The sequence below is a fragment of the Natator depressus genome, chromosome 6, assembly GCF_965152275.1.
Source record: "Natator depressus isolate rNatDep1 chromosome 6, rNatDep2.hap1, whole genome shotgun sequence".
Lineage (NCBI taxonomy): Eukaryota > Metazoa > Chordata > Testudines > Cheloniidae > Natator > Natator depressus.
The window spans coordinates 112,264,291-112,290,709 of NC_134239.1; the positions used below are offsets into that span (position 1 = coordinate 112,264,291).

The following is a 26,419-nucleotide window of genomic DNA, read 5'->3' on the forward strand; positions in this document are numbered from 1 at the left end:
CTTGTCAATTACTAGCAACTTCTATGTTCTTAAAGAGAGAATATTTTGGAATTTATCTTTAGTGTAATCAACCTAAATATTTTTTTTCATAACTTAACCTTAAAAGAGACGCCATAGTGGAAAACTCAGTTATTAAATCTAGGCTTTTGTGAATTTTATAAGAATTTGGTAGGGAAGCTGCTACTTTGCATGTATCATTATTTGTTATGCCACAGCAGGCACATAAAACATAATTTCTCAATGGTCTGTTGGATTTTCATAGCGCTCCCCCATTCTACCTTTATTTATTTTAAGCACGGACCATACTGTAATATATGCATTTTAGGGCTCATATCTTTCTTGCTAGGTATAAATGCCTCAACTATGTTTTAGACCTAGATAGAAAGTGACTCAGGTTCATTTTTATTAAACCGAACTTTAAATTCTCACTTCAGAAAAATCCCAGAACATAGTGCGTAAAGGATTATATTTGTATTCAATTATGTTTTTTAGAGTAAATGTGGACTTTCAGAAGCAGACCGTAGAGCCTATGCAAACCTCGTTTGGTGCTCTAGAACAGTCACAGACAATTGCAAGCCTTCCCTTGTCCATCTGTGTCACAGAGGTAGGAAAGTTCTGTCACTAAAATGCTGACCATACCTCATAAATCTCTTAAAGATTCCTCTATACAAACACAGCTAAAAACTGGAAATAGTGGAGGAAGGGTTTGAAGCTTTTTTTCATGGAATAGGATCATTTGGGGAAATAAGCAACTTCTCTAAAATTTAAAACATTTGTAAGTAAATAATAATCTCGCTATGGTAAGGCATGGGCTGTCCCTTGTTTGTTTGTACAGCCACTTTAGCACATTTTGGGAGCGAGTGGAAACAAACAGTAAGTGGAAGTGAAATTTAAAAAGCAAATACATTTTAACTAGATATAGCTCTTCAATCAATTTTTACATAACCTTAAATTGTCCTTTGTGTGATTGTCCATGTGCCCATTCTACTGATGGTGCACATGCACCTCGTGTTACAGATCACTGTCTGTCATAAATATAAAGGGAAGGGTAAACACCTTTAATCCCTCCTGGCCAGAGGAAAAACCCTTTCACCTGTAAAGGGTTAAGAAGCTAGGATAACCTTGCTGGCATCTGACCAAAATGACCAATGAGGAGACAAGATACTTTCAAAGCTGGAGGGCGGGAGAAACAAAGGTTCTCTCTGTATGTGTTGCTTTTGCCGGGACCAGAGCAGGAATGCAGATCAGAACTCCTGTAAAGAGTTAATAAGCAATCTAGTTAGATATGCGTTAGATTCTGTTTTTTTGTTTAAATGGCTGATAAAATAAGTTGTGCTGAATGGAATGTATATTCCTGTTTTTGTGTCTTTTTGTAACTTAAGGTTTTGCCTAGAGGGATTCTCTGTGTTTTGAATCTGATTACCCTGTAAGGTATTTACCATCCTGATTTTACAGAGGTGATTCTTTTACTTTTTCTTCAATTAAAATTCTTCTTTTAAGAACCCGATTGCTTTTTCATTGTTCTTAAGATCCAAGGGTTTGGGTCTGTGTTCACCTATGCAAATTGGTGAGGATTTTTTATCAAGCCTTCCCCAGGAAAGGGGGTGTAGGGTTTGGGAGGATTTTGCGGAGGAAAGATGTTTCCAAGCGGGCTCTTTCCCTGTTATATATTTGTCAGACACTTGGTGGTGGCAGCAATAAAGTCCAGGGGCAAAAGGTAAAACAGTGTGTACCTTGGGGAAGTTTTAACCTAAGCTGGTAAAAATAAGCTTAGGGGGTTTTTCATGCAGGTCCCCACATCTGTACCCTAGAGTTCAGAGTGGGGAAGGAACCTTGACAGTGTCTTTTTAGCCATCGGTGCCTGTAGGGCATGTGTGTGCTCTCCAGTCGTCATCCTGTGCTGTGATGTCATATAAGGGCAGGGCATGCCCGCCACCATTCAGCTCCTCTCACCACTTCATGGCTTGACTGGCAACCTTCTTGATCGCCTTAGCTACCCAACTACAAATACAGTGTTATTTGTTATTAGTTGAATAGTTATTAGTTTGTTTGTCTGTTTCAACTTTTTATTAAAAAGAAAAGGAGTACTTGTGGCACCTTAGAGACAAACAAATTTATTTGAGCATAAGCTTTTGTGAGCTACAGCTCACTTCATCGGATGCATGCAGCGGAAAGTACAGTAGGGGGATTTAATATACACAGAGAACATGAAACCATGGGTGTTACCATACACACTGTAACGAGAGTGATCAGGTAAGGTGAGCTATTACCAGCACGAGAGAAAATAAACCTTTTGTAGCGATAATCAAGGTGGGCCATTTCCAGCAGTTGACAAGAACGTGTGAGGAACGGGGGGGGGGGGGAATAAACATGGGGAAATAGTTTTACTTTGTGTAATGACACATCCACTCCCAGTCTTTATTCAAGCCTAATTTAATGGTGTCCAGTTTGCAAATTAATTCCAATTCAGCAGTCTCTTGTTGGAGTCTGGTTTTGAAGTCTTTTTGTTGAAGAATTGCGACTTTTAGGTCTGTAATCGAGTGAAAAAAGATTGAAGTGTTCTCCGACTGGTTTTTGAATGTTATAATTCTTGACGTCTGATTTGTGTCCATTTATTCTTTTACGTAGAGACTGTCTGGTTTGGCCAGTGTACATGGCAGAGGGGCATTGCTGGCACATGATGGCATATATCACACTGGTAGATGTGCAGGTGAATGAGCCTCTGATAGTGGCTGATGTGATTAGGCCCTATGTTGGTGTCCCCTGAATAGATATGTGGACACAATCGGCAACGGGCTTTGTTGCAAGGATAGGTTCCTGGGTTAGTGTTTTTGTTGTGTGGTGTGTGGTTGCAAACTGGACACCATTAAATTAAGCTTGAATAAAGACTGGGAGTGGATGTGTCATTACACAAAGTAAAACTATTTCCCCCTGTTTATTCCCCTCCCTCTCCCCCCACTGTTCCTCACACGTTCTTGTCAACTGCTGGAAATGGCCCGCCTTGATTATCACTACAAAAGGTTTTTTTTCTCTCCTGCTGGTAATAGCTCACCTTACCTGATCACTCTTGTTACAGTGTGTATGGTAACACCCATGGTTTCATGTTCTCTGTGTATATAAAATCCCCCTACTGTACTTTCCACTGCATGCATCTGATGAAGTGAGCTGTAGCTCACGAAAGCTTATGCTCAAATAAATTTGTTAGTCTCTAAGGTGCCACAAGTACTCCTTTTCTTTTTGCGGATACAGACTAACATGGCTGCTACTCTGAAACCAACTTTTATTAGTTATTCACTGTGGCATTGTTGAGCTCACCTAGGTTTAAACACTGCCCATCATGTGAAAGAGCTATTCCAGTTTCAAGTGTCTCTTGTCTGGGAGAGATGCACATTCCCACTAAACATGTGAATTGTAAGTCTTTCAGCTCCACACCTAGGAAGGACAGGGAGGCCTGACTTCATGTCTTCCTAATGACCAAACAAATGAGACCAGTTTCCGAGCTAAGCTGTCAAATACACCCTGTATGTGAGCCTTCTGAATCTAAGAGTGGCAGTATGGGCTTGTGACTTTGAGAGCTCCAACCTGAACGTTCGTTCCCGACTGCAACAGTGAAGTGAACCCCAGACTGCATGGGGTTATAAGCCCCAGAGATAGGTCACCCATCAGGGATTCCTCTAAGAGAAAAACCTCCCCACGGGGATTTTGCAGCTCAGAAGAGCTCTTGCTGAAACTTGGCGCTGAGCTGCTTCCATGCCACAACCCAGCACTTCTGCAGCCCAGTCTCTCTCACTCTTCTGCTACATATGGGCGATTCCCCTTCTATCTGCAGTTTCTGGAGGCAGTTCAAAGCTGTAGCACAACCTGACCTAGCCATGCCCCTCTTTCTGGCCTGCTGCCAGAAATTCTGCCTTTGTGACACCTGTCCGTGATGGTTCTCTTTGCTTCTCGCCTTCCCTTTCTAATTTTTTTTCGTTTTCAGGCAGTAGTGAGCAGCCTTCTTTGTTCTCTCCACCACCTGGACCAGGTATTTAGCAGCCTGTGTCTGAACCCACCAAGAGTCTCCGCTGCAGTGCCTCTCTGCTGAGTTCCTCTGCCCCCTTTTAGGGAATGGCAGAGTAGTAACTCAAGCACTAGGCTGAGCCTAGAAAGTGCTCCATCTGCAAGGCAGCTTTAATAGGCTTTACAGTGTGAAAATCATGTCCTCCTTGTTGTCAGCCAACTGACCCTAGCATTGCTGGGGAATGGAACTTTTGAGTCGGACAAGCGTATTGGGACCACCCATCCACCAATAAACTGGTACTCCACCACAGAAAAATCTGACCAGGAAACCCAGAGTAGGTCAGGAAGAGACCCTAAGGATGCGGAGGACTTCATTCAGCTGGCCCAGGTGGTAAATCCTGGGGCAATTCAGGACCACAAAGACAGGACCCTAGCAGGGTTCCCAGTCCCGTCCCAAGTCCTGACATGGGTCCTAAGTACTCTGTGAGCCCTGCTTCTCTCCTCAATCACTCTCCACCCCCATCTTCTCTCCTCCCCAGGTACTGGATTCTGTGCTGTTCTCCAAGTACCTCTACTCCTAGCTGTACTGTTCTGGCTTTGCCTGCTCTTCAGCTGGAACCTGGGCTCAGCTCTGGCTCCCCAAGTTACTGGTGTCTGGCTACAAGGAACAGTGCAGGGAATGTGCACTGTAGTCCATTAACTCTCCTTTGTCTGGAAAGCTGGAGAGCAAGAGGCAGGTCTCAGCTGGGCAAGAAGACAGGGAAAAGAATGTTGAGTAGCCTACCAGTAGGACTCAGACTGGGGATCAACATGATCTCAACAATGGTCCATGAAGTTAATTGTAGCATTTTGAATAGACTCAGTGCGGGTAAGGTGGGTGTCGGGAAGACCCCAGAGAGGAGGAAGTTGAAGTAATCAAGATGGGAGATAAGGCTCTGGACTAGTATGTGGATTTTTTCAATTGTGTCCAAGAGGTTTTGTCTTGAAGATATTATGAAGATTTGGACATGGCCTGCATGCACTTTTAAAAAGTGAACATTTTAATATCTTTTCAGAAATGCAACTAGATTTCCCTGTTGGGGAAAGTGGGAAGTTTCATTACCTTTAAATACCAAAATTATTTTTAAAAATTTTAATATTTTGTAATTTGAACAGTACAACCATCAGAATCCTGCTTCTTTTTGGAGAGACCAACTTAGAGGGCTGATAGAGAGTGATTGATTTCAGTTTGTTTTACTACTGACAGATAATTCCTTTGTTTAATAAATCAATTTTAAATACAAAACAAAAGAGTGGGTGGGTGAGATTCTGTGGCCTGCGTTGTGCAGGAGGTCAGACTAGATGATCATAATGGTCCCTTCTGACCTTAGTATCTAGGAATCTATTACAAAAAAAATTGTCAAATAAATGTGCATCATCCACCATTTTCTAATGTAACAATGTAAAAATTAAGAATCTGAATAAATGTATGTAAAGCTATATAATTCCTTAAATGTATATGGATATAATGTATTTTCCTGGTTAACAAAAGTAAGTACCAAATTTAGTGTCAAGGCTATATTTAGTTGCAAACCAACACATCTTAAGCGCTCCCTAACCAATGAGAATTAACCTCTCTTTAGGAAAATAACTAAGAGTACAAATACAAATGAAGATTAAAACTGAACGTTTAAATCAATCTGTTATGCCATCATGCCTGATCTTCACCTCTTGTTATGTCAGATTTTACACCAATGTTCATATGATAATACGTCTCTTTATTTACAGTATCTGATGCAATATGGATGTGAAAGTTACGCTTCATCATTTAAGAAATACACCAGGAGTTTGAAAACTACTACCATAAATTCTTTTCAGGATTAGGAATGCTTTATTGTATTTTTCCTGGTATGCTGTGTAACACTAAAAAAATGTGATCAAGCATTGTAAGAATAAAAATCATATGAAATCAGATTTTAATATAAAAAGATGACTTAAAAAATTCAAAATATTTTAGCAAGTTGTATCCTGGTGTTTTTAGGTGGTGGAAGTTGGACACTTCTGGGGTTACCGAACAGATGAAAAAAATATGATTGTTCTCAAAAGGCTTACTACTGAGATTAACCACCTGGACCTGATGCCTCTACCAGTGTGTCCGTATCCTGATTTAGTTTGTCTGGCACAGTTTACTGATTTTGGAAGCAAAAGATACTATAGAGCCCAGATCTTATGTGTTTCTGGAGATTCTGCTGAGGTATAGTAATATGTTATATTGAATGGTAAGAAGTAATTGAATTAACGATCTTGTAGCTTCATATTTTTAATGAAATACTTTTGTGACAATTACAAACATCTTTATAAAGAAAGCAAATGTATAAAAGCAAACCTTAGCCAAAGTGACCCAGGAGCAAATGAATGATAGGTCAGAACACAACAGGGAAATTGTCACTTTGTGATATTGAAGGAGAATTTTGACAGGAGAGAAAAGTGGGTGGTGTAGTAATGTTTGCTGAAGTAGAAGGCTTCAATGAAAGTAGTAGCAAATGAAAAACTTAAAACGGGCTCCAACTACAAGATCTATAGTTTGGAGGAATACTTCAAATAATGAAATTTTAAGTCAGCTTGATGAATCAGTGTCAGCATGTAACGACTCAGAAGGTAAATGTGTTCATCAGTGTGCCCAAAAATCACAAGTTGATGGACTCACGTGTTCTCAACTGTATGTAAAAGGATGGCCAGTGTATAATCCTTGTCAATTGGCTTCGGAGGGCTTGTCTTCGCTACTGGGGAGATTGATGCTGCTGCAACTGATGCAATGAGTGTCGATTTAGCGGGTCTAGTGAAGACCCGCTAAGTCGATAACAGAGCGCTCTCCAGTACTCCAGCTCCCTGAGAAGAGTGAGGTAAGTTGACCAGAGAGCGTCTCCTGTTGATGCAGCGCAGTGAAGACACCATGGTAAGTCGACCTAAGCTACATCAACTCCAGCTACATTATTCACGTAGCTGGAGTAGCGTAACTTAGATCGACTTACCCCAGTAGTGAAGACAAGCCCTCAGAACAGTTGCATGCTACCTCTCTGTGGTGCCCAAAGGTTCCCCTTCCAAGAGCCTTGATTGCACTGTGGCAGTGACCCCTCACCACTGGCTTCCTTGAAGCTAGGTGCCCAGCTACAGCTAACCACTTCTACTTGTGGTAAAGCTTGTTTGAGGTCTGAATCAGGCCTGCAGGTAGGTTGGGTTAGTCCAGATTTCTTGGTCAAGGCATAGTCGACGTCCAGACTCCAGAGAAATAATTTTAAAAAACCCAGTAATGATGATGTTTAAGATTCTGGGGTCCATTCAAAAGCATCTGGCGATCTGGATTTGGCCCACAGTCCACCAACTGACTACCCCTGATGTAGGTGTAGCCAAAGGCATAGGCTGCCTGGGCTTTGCTCTAAAGCCATCAGCTCTCATCATAGATGTAGTGCCCCTCAAATGCAGACACAATTTTACTGAAAGCTAGCAATCCTTTCTTGACTTTGCTGTTCCATTCTTGGCAAGGACCACCTGTGACAATCTTAAGGTGTGTATGAGTATGATTTTAATAGCTTCATGTGAGCACCACTTCTGATTGCATAATCAGTTGATGAAATCTGATCTGATTCTGTACATACATGCCTTACAGAAGTCAAGTAAATCTCCAAATCCTTGGAATCTTTTTGCCATCCCTGTCAGCAAGTGGACAGGCAAAGCAGCTGATCAGATAGTTCAGACAGGCCTGTCTGTTCCACTGACATTTATTTTGCTTTGGATGGCAGGGGGTGAGTGTAGTCCGTGGCTGTCACCCACCCCGACATGCCAATCTGTGCAGTAGCTATCTGCCAATCCAGAGACCACAAGTAGTTGACTTCCTCCTCTGTTGATTTGAGGTAAGATTATGCAAATTCCAGTCTAAGCCACCAGCCCCTAGTCCATAATTGGTATGGGCCAAGAACTGTTGCCTTGGAGAAAAGTTTGCCTAATGCTCTCTCTAGTTAGCAGTTTTTTGGTTGATTGGATGTGTAACCTAGGAGAAGATGGAATAATAGGCAAGACAAAACTGACCTGTTGTTTTTGACACATTCTGCCTCCAGGAACCCATTATTCAAGATTCTGTAGTTTCTATAAGTATTTGTCTTTTAATTGGTTATGTAGTGTATTGTGCTACTGAACTGATTGTCTCTGTGTAGCTGATGTGTAACTATTAAAGTAATTTTATATTCTGCAGTAGGTCCATTGTGTGCTTGCTACCTTACATCTGCTAAACTAGCACTTTCTTTGGTGCTTTGAAATCTCCACTGATTTCATATTTTCATTCCTTTCTTTGTCATCAAGGTTTTCTTTGTCGATTATGGCAATAGATCAAGAGTGTTTTTAAATCACCTAAAGGAAATTCCAAACTATCTTCGAGAGCTTCCTTTTCAGGTAATGATAAATGGTGTTTGCTTCTTTTTAATAAATGTATTAATATTTTAGGCCAACAAGCTTAAGATTTTTTTAAACCTCAACAAATCTTTCCCAAATAATAAAGATCCATGACTGGCTACCATATTTTGCTAATCTGATATATGTGAAAGCCTTTATCACTAGTCATACATAAGGTATGTTTGGAAGCCTAACTGTTTTCCACCAAGAGAAGACCTGTTTAATAAGTAATCTTGTTTCATGTAACTGTAAACAGTGGTGCCTAGCTTGTGGTTGGAATCATGTGTAGTCCTCAAGGGTTATTGTGTGAACAATGTTCATATTTGATTATTAACGGTGATTAGCTCCCGCACCATGAAGCGCAGCCCCTGCCAGCACCACTCCACAGCTGCCCGAGGCTTGCAGTTTGGGGGGGGCAACGCTGGCCCTGTTCCCCCAGACTACTCCAGGTTAAAAAGTGGGGGGCCATGGCCCCCTGATTTTGGAGCCGTTGGTGTAGATGTATGCACAGTGACAGTATAATGGGATTTGTAGCAGTAGTTTTATGGCACTCTTAAGCACTCTCTGTAAAATAATGAATTTAATATTGTTAATGGGGGAAGTGTCACGCATGTGATGGTTTATCATTTTGATTGTTACTGACCCAAATTGTTTTGGTAAAAAAATCAAAATGTGTCTGTCACTTCTGGAGCTCATCATGCGTTCTTTAATATGTTGTTTTAGGCTTTAGAGTTCAAGATGTGCAAGATGCGCCCCTCTGCGAAATCTCTTGTATGTGGAGAACAGTGGAGTTATGGTGCTAGCCAAAGATTTGCTTCATTAGTAAATGACTGTGCTCTTATAGTGAAGGTGTATTCAGTTGTGCACAGTGTTCTGCGTGTGGATGTTTACCGTTACTCCGGAATTAAAGAAGTGAACATTCGAGACGTGCTCATTGAAGAGGGCTATGCTGAGCTAGCAGAAGAATCCTATGAATCAAAAGTATGCATTAAATAAAAAGCAATGTTTTGCCATGCCTCTTTAGTTTCTTATGCTAATTTATTTAATCTCCTCTTATGACCTGATACATTGGGCTGACATTTTGACAGCTATGTAAGTTAAGCAGGGTTGACTCTGGTTAGTACTTAAATGAGAGTATAATAAAACATGCATGTGTATGTAAGCCTCTGGTTAATATAATTGGTCTTTGAGATAGTTTACATGTACTAAAGTAATCATAGTGTGGGGAGACAGGGACCTGAACTAACTGTTTTTGAGACTCTTCCAAACCGATGTTTCCCAGTGAAGGGTGTAATGCTTTAATTAGGTGAGTGTCTTGTATTAAGTACTGCTAAGTGCTTTATGATTCAGTGGAAGGTGTTAAGGCAAATCACTGTTTTTGAATTCAAACTTGTGTTTGTCCACACAAATTCGTATACATTTTTTTTTGCATGAACTGTTTTGTTTTAGTTTTTAAAAGTTTGAACATTTATCAATTTGTTCTAACTCTTTTCTGTTTTTCATTTAGCAAAGCAATGAACTCAAAGAATTATATTCAAAACAAGTAGAAAATGAGGAGAATGCATATGTAACTCCAAAAAAAACAAAAAAGGAAGAAAAACGCCTCATTGAAATGTTGTTAAATCACTTTTCTGCCAATAAATTTGGTGCACCAAATTGTAAGGTAACTTCAGAAATGGTTTCATTTCTATATGAAACTATAGAAACATGATCTGTCTGTGCCCGAGATTGAAAGCGATTTTTCCAACAAGATTTGATTTTCTGCCTTGAAACAATATTAACTTCAGATTCAGCTATGAATAAAGATAACATAAATTTTTAGGGTTCTTGGAGATAGATTTGTGAACCAGTAAGAGACCAGGATTAAATATTGTCTGAATTAACAGTTTTTAGGATCTTAAGACCTCTGTAGTGTTGAGTGACTTCAGCTTGTGGTACAGCATGTGAAAAGCAATTTTATCCTCAGCATTTTATTTTTAATGGAAATGGGTACTTCCCTCATTTCTCCCCGTTTATATCAGTTTTTAATTCTTAAAAATACATGACAAAGGAATTCAAAATTTACGCCAGGTTTGTGTGCAGAATAGTAAGGCTGTGGGAGGCATGCACTACAGATGCTTTAAAATTTACTTTTAAAATTCTGTGCATCTTCTGTGTTAACCAAAGAGACTCCAGAGTTAATCATTCAGGTGAATCCAAAATTAACAATTCTTCTTTGAGTATATGCCCTTATGGGTGCTCTGCCATAGGATGGGCGTGCGTCCATGCACTTTCAACTGGAGAATGCGAAGCAGTGTTCGCAGGCCTGCACGTGCACAGAGCAGCACCTCCTGTCCCCAAACAAAGGCATATAAGGAGGAGTGGACCCATTCCACTCAGTTCCTTTTCAACCACCTGTGGCTAAAGACTAGCGATTCTGTCTCTGTTGATTCTCAGCTTCTCACTTTTCTTGTATACCGTTTATTCTTTATTTCCCCCCCCCCCATTTTCTTAGTTTTAGTTTTATACACTTGTGTTTAGAAGGGGGACTACCCTCTCCCTGTCTCTCCTTCAATCCGCTACCACTCTGGGTTATGCTGAAAACTCTGGGATTTCAGTCCTGCCATACCTGCCACAGGTCTTTTCCCCATAGTGGCAGGCATTCGAACTGTCTCTCCTGCCTTGGAGACACCCATGTTCTGTCTAAGTGTAAAGTCTGTATGGGATTTAAAGGCAGGTCTCAGAGAGGCAAGATTGAAGCTCCTAATGAAGTGTTCACTAGTCCCAGTAGGGTCTGCTTCCCTGCTGTGTGTTAGCCTAAACATCCCAAGCTGCTCTATTGGCAGCAGTACCTTCAGAGACTAGGACTTCTAAGAAGAAGAACCTTCTTTCTCCTTCCAGAGAGCCTGAGAGGAGGGGTAGGTCACCCCATAAATGCCATAAAGACCTCACATCCCTCCAAGGCTACAGCTGAGGTATCGTCTGAGCACAGTACCAAGCCACTGGTGCTGCACAAGAAGCAAGTGTGTGGACAAGTCTAAGACAACACAGGGAACAGTTTACCTCATTACCAAACCAACACATCAAGGCACTGAGATATGCAGAGGCCTCCTGTCGTGGCACCATCATCTCCCTTACACCAGGGCTCTGAGGTAGAGAAGCTCCTCTTCAAGCCTCACCAGTACTGCAGCCACTGTTTCGGCAGTACTAGGTCCTGGCATCAGTTCAGTCTTCTGGACACCAGAGCTTTCCAGCTCCCTCCAGATTACTTTCCCTGGAGGACCTGTTTATATTGGAGGTAGCAGAGTCTCCCCTGCTACAGTCCTGTACCAAGGCCACTTTCCCAATATCGCTCAGATGGATTGAACCTGATAAGACCTCCAGCCTTCAGTACTGGCACTTTTGTCTGAGGTTCCCCCCCCCCTACAGCCCAGGGGATGATTTTTCTTCAGACTCTCTGAGGTCTCAATATAGGGCTCTTTTTCAGCATCTTACCACCACACCCTGTGAGACAGTATTCTGAAGCTTTTTCAGACCCCACCAGATATCCTAAAGCTAGGGGATAGGACTATCTCTGGGGACCCTTCTTTTATCCCCCCTGGATTCCCCTCAGTGAACAATTTTATAGGGTTTCAAGCAGAAAGAGCGCCCAATACCTGCCAGTATGGCATCATTCACAGGCACCGAGTGAACAACCTACAGTGCCACAGGATTGCCTTTCAGTGCCTTATGCCCTCTCGGCACTGGGGAACACAGAGGAGAAACAGGATCCCCAGATGGGGGCAAGTTTCTTCTATCAGCCAAGTCCTCTTCATTCCCAGATGAGACGGTAAAGCACCCATCAGCTTCTTACACTGTCCACTTTCAGGCCTTGCAAGACCCTGTGAAATGCATGATGGAATTCCTCCGGATCCCATTAGAGGTGGTCCATGAGTCTCAACACTCCTTGGTGGACATTTTAAAATCTCATCTGTCGGTGAAATATCTCCTCCCAATAAATGTGACTCAGTTATCACTGGCTCACAGAGTCTGGCAAACACCTGCCATTATCCAGCCCACCTGACAGTGGGAAATTAAAAAGTACTATATGCCAGCCAAGGGAATGGAGAATTTCTTTTCTCACCCCACCCAACTCCCTAGGGGTGGACATGGCTAACAAAAGGGATATACAGGCCCAGTTCAGACTCTCTCCTAATAATGAGTCCAAATGTTTAGACCACCTGGGTAAGAAAAGCTACTCCTTGGCAGCTCTCCAACCTTGTGCAACAAATATGTTGGCAAAATATTATTTCAGTATATATTCCAAGTTCACTCATTTTATTGAACATCTGCCATAGGACAAGAGAACAATTTCAGGCCCTCATTTCAGAGAGTCAGTTGAGAGCCAGAACCTCCCTCCAAGCTGCTCTAGATGCTGCAGATACAGCTTCTACATGCCTAACCATGATCATGGTTATGTGGAGAGCATCTTGGCTCCAGTCTTCCAGTCTCTCAAGAAAAGTGCAGATTATGGTTGAAGACCTTCTCTTTGAAGGGCCCAGGATTTTCAGCTCTGATACGAGTCCTCCCTCTCCACTCTGAAGGACTCGAGAGCTACCTTACAGTCACCAGGAGTTTACGTTCCTACAACCAAGAGACAGTTTAGTTGGTTGCAAATATCCCAACAACCTAGGCTGTTCCAGTACAACCCGCAGTAGGCCTTTCCCAGATTTTGAGACTTGTAGAGGAGGAGATCAAGACCTCAGGAAAGGGGACCACCCCCTCCTACAGAAACATCTCCTCTACTGTCCAGCAAGGGGATGTGGTGTGGTCCTGTCCTTCCTCACCTCCGTCCCACAGGAGGACTAACAGGCCCACCAAGACCTCCTAAAAAGGATGGCAGCGAGCTTCCACCTCCAGGCTGAGGAGATGGAAGAGCCCTCAGACGGTTCCTGTTCAATGTGCTGTCCCCTTCAGCAACGGGCAGGGTGGCCTTGTCGCTCCATGAAGGGTGGCAAGAATTTCAAATGCCCTGTGGCAAACACCAGCCTCGTTGGCTCCCACCTCTAAAAAGGCGGAGCGCAAGTACTTTGTACTCACGAAGGGACACTGTCACAAATATAAAGGGAAGGGTAAACCCCTTTAAAATCCCTTCTGGCCAGAGGAAAAATCCTCTCACCTGTAAAGGGTTAAGAAGCTAAAGGTAACCTCACTGGCACCTGACCAAAATGACCAATGAGGAGACAAGATACTTTCAAAAGCTGGGAGGAGGGAGAAAAACAAAGGGTCTGTGTGTCTGTCTATATGCTGCTTTTGCTGGGGATAGACCAGGAATGGAGTCTTTAGAACTTTAGTAAGTAATCTAGCTAGGTATGCGTTAGATTATGATTTCTTTAAATGGCTGAGAAAAGAATTGTGCTGAATAGAATGACTATTTCTGTCTGTGTGTCTTTTTTGTAACTTAAGGTTTTGCCTAGAGGGATTCTCTATGTTTTGAATCTAATTACCCTGTAAGGTATCTACCATCCTGATTTTACAGGGGTGATTCCTTTACTTCTATCTACTTCTATTTCTATTAAAAGTCTTCTTGTAAGAAAACTGAATGCTTTTTCATTGTTCTCAGATCCAAGGGTTTGGGTCTGTGGTCACCTATGCAAATTGGTGAGGATTTTTACCAAACCTTTCCCAGGAAGTGGGGTGCAAGGGTTGGGAGGATTTTGGGGGGAAAGACGTGTCCAAACTGCGTTTCCCAGTAAACCCAGTTAGAGTTTGGTGGTGGCAGTGGATATTCCAAGGACAAAGGATAAAATTAATTTGTACCTTGGGGAAGTTTTAACCTAAGCTGGTAAAAGTAAGCTTAGGAGGTTTTCATGCAGGTCCCCACCTCTGTACCCTAGAGTTCAGAGTAGGGGAGGAACCTTGACAGACACACACATCTGCATACCCACCCGGCGCCCGGCCTTGGTGGTCGAGTTGGTCAAGCACAGGGAGCGGCAGGGGCAACCAGCCCCGACACCCAAGAACAAAGACTCTCGGAGGCTGGATACTTTTGGGAGAAAAGTTTATTCGTCGTCAAGCTTTCAGCTACAAGTAGCAAGCCATCAGGGTCTCCTGGGTCACTACGAGTTTAACCTCTGGGAATCCCTCCCCAAGTTTTGAGGACTCCCTGCGGGAGCGCAATAAGAAGGAGTTTAAGGCGCTTGTGGAGGAAGGGGCGGCGGCCTCAGGGGCATCCCTGCAGGCCGCTTCGGATGCAGCGGTCACGGCCATGTGGTCCAGGGCCTCAGTGGTGTCCATGAGATGGGCGTCATGGCTTCCGCTCTCTGGACTCTCCAGCGAAGCGCAGTCGTCAATGCAGGATCTCCCTTTCGATGGGAAGGCTCTGTTTGCTGAGGAAACAGACACAAGGCTGCATGGCATAAAAGACTCCCACACGACCCTCCAGACCTTGGGCCTCTATGTCCCTCCTCCGACAAAACCCAAGTTCAAGCCGCAGCAGGTGGCTGCCCTCCCGAAGTACGAGGCCGCCCACAAAAAGCAGCGAGACTATAGAAAGCGCCCACATCGTCAATCCCGGCCTGCCCCCAAGCCTGGGTCTTCTAAGGTCAAGCAGGCTGGCAAAAAGCGTTTTTGACGGGATGCTCCAGGGTACCCCGCCAGTTCTCAGTAGGGACCTACCGCCAATAAAGCTCCCTTTCTCCAATCAGTTGTGTGCTTTCCTCCCGAATGGGAACGGCTCACCTTGGACCGATGGGTCCTCAACACCATCTCCTGAGGTTATACCCTTCAGTTTACCTCCTCCCTGCCCAACCGCCCTTCCCCCCGTCCCTCCTGGGAACCCCTCTCACGAGGCTCTACTCGAGCAGGAGGTGGGGCGGCTCCTGGACCTAGGAGCTTTAGAGGCGGTGCCCAAGGAGTTCCTGGGCAAGGGCTATTACTCCCGGTATTTCCTTATCCTGAAGGCCAAAGAGGGGCTCAGGCCCCTCATGGACCTGGGAGGCCTGAACCACTACATGGTGAAACTCAAGTTCTGCATGGTTTCCCTGGCCTCCATTATCCCCTCCCAGGATCCCGGGGACTGGTACGCTGCCCTTGAGCTATAGGACGCGTACTTCCACATCCACATATTCGAGGGGCACAGACGCTTCCTCCGTTTCGTAGTGGGACAGTCGCTACCAATTCATGGTCCTACTGTTTGGTCTGTCCACTGCCCCCGGGGTCTTTACAAAGTGTATGGCGGTGGTAGTGGCCTACCTCAGACGCCAGGGGGTCCAAATATTCCCATATCTGGACAACTGGCTAGTCAAAGGCACCTCCCGGTCGCAGGTGACAGATCATGTGGTGCTTCTCCTTTCCACATGTACTGCCCTGGGCCTGTTGATAAACCACGCCAAGTCCACAGTAGTCCCGGTCCAATGCATAGAGTTTATCGGGGAGCTACTAGACGCAACATTGGCCAGGGCTTCTCTCCCACCAGACAGGTTCGAGACCCTGAAAGTGTTCATTGACTCGATCACAAGGTTCCCGGTGATGACAGCCAGGGCTTGCCTGCAACTGCTGGGTCACATGTCTGCATGCACGTATGTGATCCGTCAAGCCAGACTCAGAATGAGGCCCCTCCAGCTCTGGCTGGCCTCGCAGTTCTCCCAGGCCATAGACAGAATAGACAAAGTCCTTACCGTGCCGAACTCGGTGATCACCTCCCTGCGGTGGTGGTCCGCCCCAAACAACATGCTCCAAGGGGTCCCGTTCAGGGACAGGGCCCCGTCGTTGGAGCTGGTGTCCAATGTGTCGGACCTGGGTTGGGCCCATGTGGGGAACTTTCAGACCCAAGGCCTGTGGTCTCTACAAGACCTACCCTTTCATATAAACGTCAAGGAACTCAGGGCGGGGCGACTGGCATGTATGGACTTCGCTCGCACCTGGAGGGCAAGGTAGTCAGGGTCCTCGCGGACAACACGGCCTCGATGTTCTATATCAACAGGCAAGGTGGGGCCTGATCCTCTGCCCTCTGCCACGAAGCCCTCAGTCTGTGGGACTTCTGTATAGCCCACGACATCTTCCTAAAAGCCTTCCACCTGCCGGGTGCCTGGAATGTGAGTGTGGATCGCTTGAGCAGGAATTTTTCCTCTCAGCACGAGTGGTCTCTACCACCGGAAGTGGCTCACCTGCTCTTCTGAAGGGGGGTACTCCCCAGGTGGAGCTATTTGCGACCTGGCAGAACTGACGACACCCCCAGTTCTGCTCCGGGGGGGCTGAGGGAGAGCCACTGTGTCCGATGCCTTTACCCTGTCCTGGTCAGGCCAGCTCCTTTACGCCTTTCCCCCGTTCCCTCTGATCAGCAGGGTCCTGGAGAAAATAAAGATGGACAAAGCCAGGGTCCTCCTCGTTGCCCCGGCGTGGCCCAGGCAGCACTGGTACGGGACCCTCTTGGGGCTGGCAGTAGCTCCGCCATGGCAGTTGCTGCTCCACCCGGACCTGCTCTCTCAGGACCAGGGCCGCCTCCTCCATCCCAATCTAGCAATGCTTCACCTCATGGCGTGGCTGCCCAGTGGCTAGGTGGCGAGGAAAGGACATGCTCAGAACAGGTTCAGCGCATCCGCCTCGAAAGTAGACGGCCTTCCACTCACCGCTCCTATGTGGCGAAGTGGTCTCGGATTTTGAGGTGGGCAGCCCGCCAGGGTGTTTCCCCAACGGCCGCCCCGATCCAGCTTATCCTTGATTTCCTCCTCCACCTGAGGGCCCAGGGACTGGCGCCCTCATCAGTCAGGGTACACTTGGTGGCCATATCGGCCTTTCATTCCCCGATGCAAGGGCACACGGTGTTTTCCCATGCTATGACTGGCCAGTTTCTAAAGGGTTTGGATCATCTCTACCCATATGCCAAGCCCCTGGTTCCACAGTTGGACCTAAACCTGGTGCTGGCTTGTCTTATGGAAGCCCCGTTTGAACCACTGGCCATGTGTTCCTGGTCTCACCTCTCGTGGAAGGTGGCCTTCCTGGTAACTATCACGTTGGCCAGGAGGGTCGGAGCTCAGGGCCCTAACCTCCGAACCGCTGTATACGTTTTTTCATAAGGACAAGGTCCAGCTCTGCCCACACCCCGCATTCCTCCCGAAGGTGGTCTCCGCCTACCACATGGGTCGGGACATTTTTCTGCCAGTCCTCTGCCCCAAGCCTCACGCGACTATTGAGGAATGCCGTCTCCACACGCTTGACATGAGGTGTGCTCTGGCTTTCTACCTTGAGCGGACCAAGCCGTTCAGAAAGTCTTTGCAACTGTTCATTGCCTCGGCTGAGCACGCGAAGGGTCAGGTGATTTCCACTCAGCAGCTTTCTAAGCGGATCATTTCGTGCATCCGTTCCCGTTATGAGCTGGCAGTGGTTCCCCTGCCGCCCATTGTGAGGGCACACTCAACTCGGGCGCGGGCCTCATCGGCTGCTTTCATGGCCCATGTCCCCATCCAGGACATTTGTAGGGCCACCACGTGGTCTTCAGTTCACACGTTCACCTTGTGCTATGTGATAGTCTCCCAGGCCAGATATGATGCTGGGTTCGGCAGGGCAGTATTCCGTCCCGAGAACTTGTGAACTCCTACCCAACCTCCAACAGATATAGCTTGGAATCACCTGTTGTGGAATACACATGAGCAATCACTCGAAGAAGAAAAGACAGTTACCTTTTCCGTAACTGGTGTTCTTCAAGATGGGTTGCTCATGTCTATTCCACATCCCACCCTTCTTCCCCTCTGTCGGAGTTGTCTGGCAAGAAGGAACTGAGGGTGGGGGGAGTGCAGCGCTCCTTATACCGCGCCAGGCGGGGTCGTGGGGGGGGGGTGCTCCCCCCACGGGTACTGGTAGGGGAAAAACTTCCGGCACCGGTGCACGTGGCAAGCACACACACCTATTGTGGAATAGACATGAGCAACACATCTTGAAGAACACCAGTTACAGAAAAGCTAACTGTCTTTTCTTTAACTCTATTCCTGGGGGAATCTCTTTTGTTGTTGTGTGTATTGTTGACATAGTTGTTGGCAGGTATTTTGCAATAAGTTATCAAAATAATTGAAAGTGGAGTGATTATATGGTGTTATTTTGACAAATAAAATATGCAGGATTTTGCAGAATTTTAAGTTAGTGTGCAAAATTTTAAATTTTTTGGCACAGAATTCCCCCAGGAGTACCTAATCCACAGAGTCATTAAGGCTGTGGAACTGGTGCATTTTCTGTCAAATAGAAATCCCTGCTATCTGTCTTCCAGACCAACAGAAGGCTATTGCAGACTTCCTGAGCGAATGCTTCCTTCAGGTCCATGAATGGAAGTTCAACTGTCTCCCATGACATCTGTCAGGCTTGGGGAGCCCCAGAAGCAGATCTCAGTGCCACCCCAAACAATGTGAAATGTTGTCTTTTTCTGCTGCAAGGGAGGATATGGCTTCAACGCTGTTGGGTGGTGCCCTGAGAACACCGAAGCCAAATATTCTATATTGCTTACCCACTTCTACCTGTGATTCTCAAGACTTCATTTAAACTGCATCAGGAAAGAGCAAGGGTTATCCTCATAGTGCCATCCTGACCAAGATAAGTGTGGTAATAGAACTAGCTCCACCTCTCCATGGCAACACTTCTTCAACTTCCTCTTAGGAAGGATCTCCTGTCACGGAACTTGGGAACCCTGACCCCTCCCTACCTCTCATCTTTGAATCTTTGAGCATGGTTCCTAGCTGGTTATTGAGCATGAAATTAACCTGTTTGGGTTAGGTCCAGTCAGTTCTCCTATCTAGCAGGAAACCTTGTACTCACAAAACTTACCTTCAGAAGTGGAAACTTGTCCACTCTTGATGTTCTCTCCATTCTCCCCAAGCCTCAGAGGTTTCACTCTCCAAAATCGTGGACTATCTGTTGGACTTAGACAAAAGGTCAGTCAATGAGCTCAGTCAGAGTACATCTGGCCACTATAACAGCCATCAAAGGCTTCTCAGTCTTTGCCCACCCTAGTATAACTAGAGTCCTCAAGGGCTTATACATCTTGTTTTCTTCCACCCATACGGAACCAGGCCCTCCAATGGGACCTCGGTTTGGTTCTCAGTGCTCTGAAGAAATCTCCATTTGAAACAATGGCTACTTATTCTTTTGTCCATCTCTCCCTCAGGACTCCGTTCCTCATAGCCTTCACTTCAGCTAGATGAATGGGAGAGCTTGGTACTGTTGTGGCTGACCCCCATATACCACCAGTTCTACTGCATCCCTATCCTTGCTTCCTCCTAAAGATTTCTTGGGAATATTTAAGTCAAGAGATTTGCCTGCCAATGTTCTACCCAAAACTTCATACCTCCAAGGAGGAGACAGCGTACATACACGAGATTTCGGAAGGGCCCTTGCCTTCTACCTTGACAGGACTAAGACCTTATAGGCCACTCCTAGGTTATTTGTATCATTTGCAGAAAGGATGAAGGATCAACCTATTTTCACTCAAAGACTGTCCAAATGGGTTTTTGGTTGTGTCTTAACCTGCTGTGGATCAGCTGGGATGCACCACCCTCATGCTGTTGGCACATTCCACTAGAGCTCAGTCCACATCTAGAGCTCTTTTGAAGGATGTTCCCATAACAGAAATTTGTAGGATTGCAATATGATCTTCCATTCATACCTTTGTCAAGCATTACATTTTCTTCCAAAGATGATACTACTTTGGTGACTCAGACCTCCAAACCATCTTGGACTTACCTCCTCCACACCCACCTCCCTCACTGAGTTACTGCTTGGGAGTTTCCTATCATGCAGCACCAACAGGGACACATACTTGAAGAAGAAGGAAAGGTTACTTACCTTACAGTAACTTGAGTTATTCAGGAAGTCTTGTTCCAATGGGTGCTCCACCTCCCGCCCTCCTTCCCCTGAGCTGTGGAGGCTCTGCTTTGTAGTGAGAAGGAACTGAGGAGCGGCGGGTCTGCACCTCCTTACATATCCTTGTTTGGAGGCACGAGGTGCTCCTCTATGCAGACACAGGCCCATGGACACCGCTATGCATTCTCCAGTCGAGAGAGCGTGGGCACACACGCATCCTAAAGCAAATGCTGTGGTACATTTGTTTCTGATAAATTGAATGTAAATACATATGGAAAATAGGTTCTGCCCTTGGTTTCCTACTAAGTAGATGAATATAGATCTGGTGATACAAAGTTACTGCAGCACACAAATTGCTGTTGGTGATGCAGTAGATGGCCCAGGCAAACTCAAAACTGTTAATTTGGTTGCATCTCATAAGAAAGCATAGCCATAACTAAACCGTGAGTATTGATCATTATGTAAAAGTGTCATGTACTGTACTCTGTTGTGAGTTAATCCTCACTTTTATTTTTATTGTGTGTGTGTGTGTGTATATGTATATGTGTGTATGTGTGTGTATATATATATATATAAAAATTTCAAATCTGGAGTCAGAAGTTAGACTCCTGATTTATATTTCAGTCTTCCCAACACCCATATACATGTTCAATTCACACAAATGAGTGGCCCCATAGAACTCAATGGGACTACTTTCATGCAAAAAGTTAAGCATGTGCGTAGTGTCTACAAGATTGGGAACCTAGACACTTAAATATAGATGGCCTTATTTTCAGAGGTGGTATGGAACTCCAGCTCCTACTGAAGTTACTGAGAAACTGTGATTGCTCAGCTCCTGTGAAAAGAGTAATTTTTATTTAGGTGCCTAGATATAAATTTAGGAACTTAACTTTAGGCACCCAGGTTTGAAAACATTGGATGTTAGTATATGCTCAATAAATATTATTTTTTATTTATTTTCATCTAAAAACTGAAACTTACTTGAATTGTCTTGTTTCAAAGGCAACACTTCATGGCCCCTTCAATCCTTATGAGTTGAAGTGTCACAGCATGACCCAAATTTCCAGATTCAGGTATGATAAAGCTTTTGTTGTGAATGGCAGGCAAACCGTAGGTCATTGTATTGATATAAAAGTTACTGGAATACACATTTTCACATCTTTAATTTTTTTATTAATTCACTGTTATGCTTAAATACTATGGAACTCTGTTGAAGTAAAAAAAACAAACATACATAATGTTAAAAGTTCTGAGAAGAATGGGAGAGTTTATTGACGCAGTTCTAATGTGCACAGAAATTGTATTTAATATCTAGAATACAAGGCTGGGAGCCTGGATTCATTCAAAACTTGACTCATTAACTAGAGTGAGTTTGATTGACTTTGCACACTTACGGCTGATTCATATCTTTAAAAGGATTTGTAGATACACATTTCTACTGACTTTTCTTTCTTATTGCCAGTTAATATATTTTGTCATTTTTTCCTAGATGTATCTGGATAGAAAAGGAAAGTATAAACTCTGTAATTATCAATAATACTCCTGAGGATCCATTTCAGAAAATGTTGGTTGCTGCTTCTGTATCAGTAAATGCAACTGGTAATTCTAAATATATACTTGTGTTCCTTATTTTTCTCCCTTTCTTTTCTTTAACTGCTTAGCATTGTCCATATGAATAGCCATAGAACTAAATTTTATCTGTCCCTGAAATTCTGTCTACCAACTGCTTAGAGGTTGGTTGTGCTGTCAAGACCTTCTGTTAATTATCAATTTTTATTTTTTGTAATAGGAACTACAATGTTGTTAAGAGAAACATCTCTGATTCCTCCTATTCCTGGGCTACCAGCACTCCTCAGTATGTTATTTGCTCCTGTTATAGAACTCAGGTATATATGCATTTTTTAAGTGGAATAGCAGAATGGTGTGTTCTCTACCATCTTTCTACACTTCTCTTGTTTCTTCCATCCCTTACAGGCAGTTGCATATTATATTGCTAAGTTGACAATATTGGATGTATATATGAATTTGGGATTCCAGAGTTTGCCCTCATGAAAACTTGTGTAAGTTCCTGAGATGTTGCTGCAACTCTAAGAGGAGGAGGAACAGTACCAGTCTTAGATCTGCCTGGGCAACGGGGGTTTTGTGTGTTTTAGGGGCTTTTGAGGGACTAAGTTGCTATTAAATTTATTAGTTTCACCTGTGTCAGTGTGATGGGGTGTACAAACCCCACACTGAGCAACAAGTGGTTAAGTGATTATTTTGGGCCCAGCCTGCCGCGCACCCCCCCCCCCCCCGCAGCAAATGCTCCTTCTGTTGGAGGAATTAGAAGACAGGGAAACAGCTCATTTGGGGGCAGACCTGGAACAGAGCAGACCTGCAGCCCACAGTTTCAGCAGCACAGAGCAGAGAGAAGGCTGATGTCTCAGACCCAACTGCCCAAAAGGAGCCCTTCAGGAGGGAAAGGAGGACCCACCCCAGAAGCAATCAGAGGGGGATGTAGACCTTCGACATTGGTAATCTCCTTTTATTTTCTTGATTTGGACTCACCCAGCTAGGGAAAGCCTTGGACTAAGCTGACCAGGGTGGAGATAGGAAGTGGCCCAGGGATGACAGCCTTAAGCAGCCTCGGTTGCCAGACCACTGGTAGCCTAAAGGATCCTGCGTCAGAGCCTGATGGAGTAGGAGGGCCCGGGCTTTGCTACCAACAACTCCCCTGCCAGTCATGGGTTGCAGCCTTGACCCCTAGGCCATGCTTCCCAGCCAAACCCCAAGTGAGGGCCATTATAGTCAGGGATACCTAGAGCCATGGATAGAACCTCTTTTAAAAAAAATTATATAAAATCAAATAAATAAAATTAGAAACCATTAGGAAAGGGATCGTAAATAAAACAGAAAATATAATTTCACTACATAAATCCATGGTATACCCACACGGCATGCCGTTCTGGTTGTCCCATCTCAAAAAAAGATCTGTTAGAATTGGAAAAAGTGCAGAGGAGGGCAATGAAAATGATTAGGAATATGGAACAGCTTCCATGTGAGGAGAGATTAAAAAGACTGAGACTGTTCAGTTTAGAAAGAAAGATGATGAGGGGGGTGGGATATGATAGAGGTCGAAAAATCATGAATGGTATGAAGAAAGTGAATGGGGAAATGTTATTTACTCCTTCACATAATAAAAGAACTAGGAGTCACCTGATGAAGTTAGTAGACAGCATGTTTAAAACAAACATGAGGAAGTACTTCTTCACACAATGCCCAGTCAACCTGTGGAACTCATTGCCATGGGATAATGGGCAGGCAAAGCATATAACTGGGTTTTAAAAAAAGAATTAGATAAATTCATGGAGTTTAGGGCTCAATGCCTATTAGCCACAGTGGTCAGGGATGCAAACCCATGCTCTGGGTGTCCCTAAGTTTCCAACTGGCCAAAGCTGGGACTGGACTTTCAACTACCTGAAAGGGGGTTCCAAAGAGGATGGCTCTAGACTGTTCTCAGTGGTAGCAGATGACAGAACAAGGAGTAATGGTCTTAAGTTGCAGTGGGGGAGATTTAGGTTGGATATTAGGAAAAACTTTTTCACTAGGAGGGTGGTGAAACACTGGAATGCGTTACCTAGGGAGGTGGTGGAATCTCCTTCCTTTGAGGTTTTTAAGGTCAGGCTTGACAAAGCCCTGGCTGGGATGATTTAGTTGGTGTTGGTCCTGCTTTGAGCAGGGGGTTGGACTAGATGACCTCCTGAGGTCCCTTCCAACCCTGATATTCTATGATTCTATGGACGATGGGAATGGACCGTTTGAAATTGCCTTGTTCTGTTCATTCCCTTCTGAAGGATGTGGCAGTGGTCACTGTCAGAAGATAGAACACTGGGCTAGATGGACCATTGGTCTGATCCAATATAGCTATGCTTACATTCTTGTGTTCTTAAATAGCACAAGATCAGATCCTAGGCTGACAAAGCGTTTGTGCTGGATGGCTCTGAAAGTGCTATTGCAGAATAGATATAATCTGAGCATCTATCTTCATATTAATGTGGGGTGTAAATTAAATTCCAGATGAAGTTGCTTTGTTTTCTTCAATTTCATCTTTCCAAAATTCCAGTTCAAGTTTTCATTTTGTTTAGGGTTGATAAAACTGGAAGGAGTTTTACTGGTGTTCTTTGTGGTTTGGGGTGGAATCAGAGTCTTGGAACCCCACTGCTTCCAGAACATGACATGGAGCTGGCATTTGATGTGCAGTTTGGCGTGGATGACATAGTAGAGGTAAAACATGCATATGGATTATTTTCATTGTAGTAGTGCATGTCTGGAATCTAGCAGATGTCAGAAATTGTTAGCTCTTGCAATTGTATTACTTGAAGTCTAGCAACCTTTGGCAGAATTTTAAAGTTGTCTTATTTTTTTAGTGAAATTGCCTGTTTATAACCTTGAACTGCTCTTGTGTGTCAGAAACTAAGTTTAAAAACCCTGAGGTGGTTTCATTAAACTTTATTGAACAAAGTCAAATATTGAATACAGTACATTATCATCTTTGTAGACAGTTGTATATTATTAAGCCAATGACGAAGCAAATACAATTCTGTGCTAATCAAACTCCTATGCAAGATGGGTTTTTTGTTTTTCTGTGTGATATTTAAACCTTTTAATTATATTTTTGGTATAAAATAATGCCATTTAGTCATAAAATCCACTTAGTCATAAAATATTAGACATTCTTTTATAAAATTGTATATGTAGCTTTTCTCAGATGTCTTCGCTAATGTTGATATAAAAATGAACTTTCAGTGTTAACTAAACCATTCTAGACAGACAGACATAGGCATGCACGCACACACACATATCCCTAATCTGAATTTAAACTGGAGATGTTCTTTGGGCTGCTCATTATCATTTATCATTGAAATATTCACAGATAAACATCCTAAGAACGGCCATTAACAAACTGGTTTGTGATGGCCCAAATGGCCCAAGGTATTTTGGGCAAGAGAGAATTGCACAGCTGCAAGAGAATGCTCGTGAGAAACTTTTAGGGTAAGACTACTTTTCTTGGTGAGAATTTTGTTTGTTTTCTTAGTTTATAGCAAAGCAGAATCCACATTTGTTTTCACGCTTTTGTCTGGTACTAGCCATCTTGATTTACTTTGCTTGTTTCTAAAGCAGTAAATTCACTAGTTTGAGCTTTTGCTTTCAAAATATTAATTATTTTCAGCATTTTAATATAGGCTTTAGACTTACTGTTTCCATTATTTATAATTTTACTGGTACTGTAACACTAGGTCAACAGGAAAGCCTAACAGTTAATAGAATCATAAAAACTAAAGAGGAAAACCTGTTCCTCAGGATATAGTTCCCTGTTCTAGAGACTGACTGACAGGAACTCGCATGGCTTCAGAACCTAGAGAGTTTCTTCCTCTCCCCCTGTGATGGAATCTCTTGGCGACTTTTGCTTCCAGATTACATCTGAGGTGTGCACACTGCTGTCTCTCCCTCATCAAATCTGTGCCAAGAGGAGGTGTTAGCAGAGATAATTGCTAGAATTCTCCTTCCCTTACCCTACCTTGTTGCATCTGTCCCAAGAGAAAGTAATATAGTTACTGAGGCCATCTGCCTCTTTCCAGCAACCCTTCCTTGATTCTTATGACCAAATCAAAGGAACTGATACCAATATAGTGCAGAGTACTTGGGGTATCTAGCATCAGTGCAGCTCGCAGTTTATCTGTCTCCTAAAGCTTTCTACGGAGCCAGCCCCAGTATGAAGAGTCACTATGGCAATTCTCTAAACTATGTAGCTGCTAAGTGTCCTTGAAGCTTTGAGCAAGCCTGTCTGTCTCTGTGAATGTAGGGTAGGCATCTTTGTGCTATACCTAAACCTTTAATAAACCTTTTAATCTCTGTATACATCTGTGTGATGAAACTGATCCAAATGCAATTGTTTGCAACGGCCATCCAGCAACCCTCTTTTGCAGTCATGCACTAACTATTACACAAGGTTTCCAATGGTACCTTCATACCTAGGAAAGATGCTAGGCTGTTTGCCAGAAGGAAATACCTTCCCGAAGCAACTGTGCATTGAGGTGGGGGCAATTTCATGATGCAGCTTCATGTCAAGATGGAGGAGAAGCTTTAAGTGGAGTTCCCCAGTGCAAAATGCAATAGGGAAACAGTGGTTGCTGTCACATAGAATATAGAG

The 26,419-nt window shown here is 44.0% G+C and overlaps 1 protein-coding gene across 1 annotated transcript in view; it reads left to right on the top strand.

The window, feature by feature from the left end:
- The window catches only part of TDRD9 (tudor domain containing 9), a 136,420-nt gene that overhangs the window by 102,122 nt on the left and 7,879 nt on the right, over positions 1-26,419 (top strand). The window contains exons 25-34 of the mRNA XM_074956329.1: positions 493-604; positions 6,020-6,232; positions 8,335-8,424; positions 9,148-9,405; positions 9,932-10,087; positions 21,232-21,302; positions 21,719-21,828; positions 22,019-22,115; positions 24,354-24,492; positions 25,142-25,260. Of these exons, the coding sequence (XP_074812430.1) occupies positions 493-604; positions 6,020-6,232; positions 8,335-8,424; positions 9,148-9,405; positions 9,932-10,087; positions 21,232-21,302; positions 21,719-21,828; positions 22,019-22,115; positions 24,354-24,492; positions 25,142-25,260 (1,365 nt within the window). The remainder of the gene's footprint in view (positions 1-492; positions 605-6,019; positions 6,233-8,334; positions 8,425-9,147; positions 9,406-9,931; positions 10,088-21,231; positions 21,303-21,718; positions 21,829-22,018; positions 22,116-24,353; positions 24,493-25,141; positions 25,261-26,419) is intronic.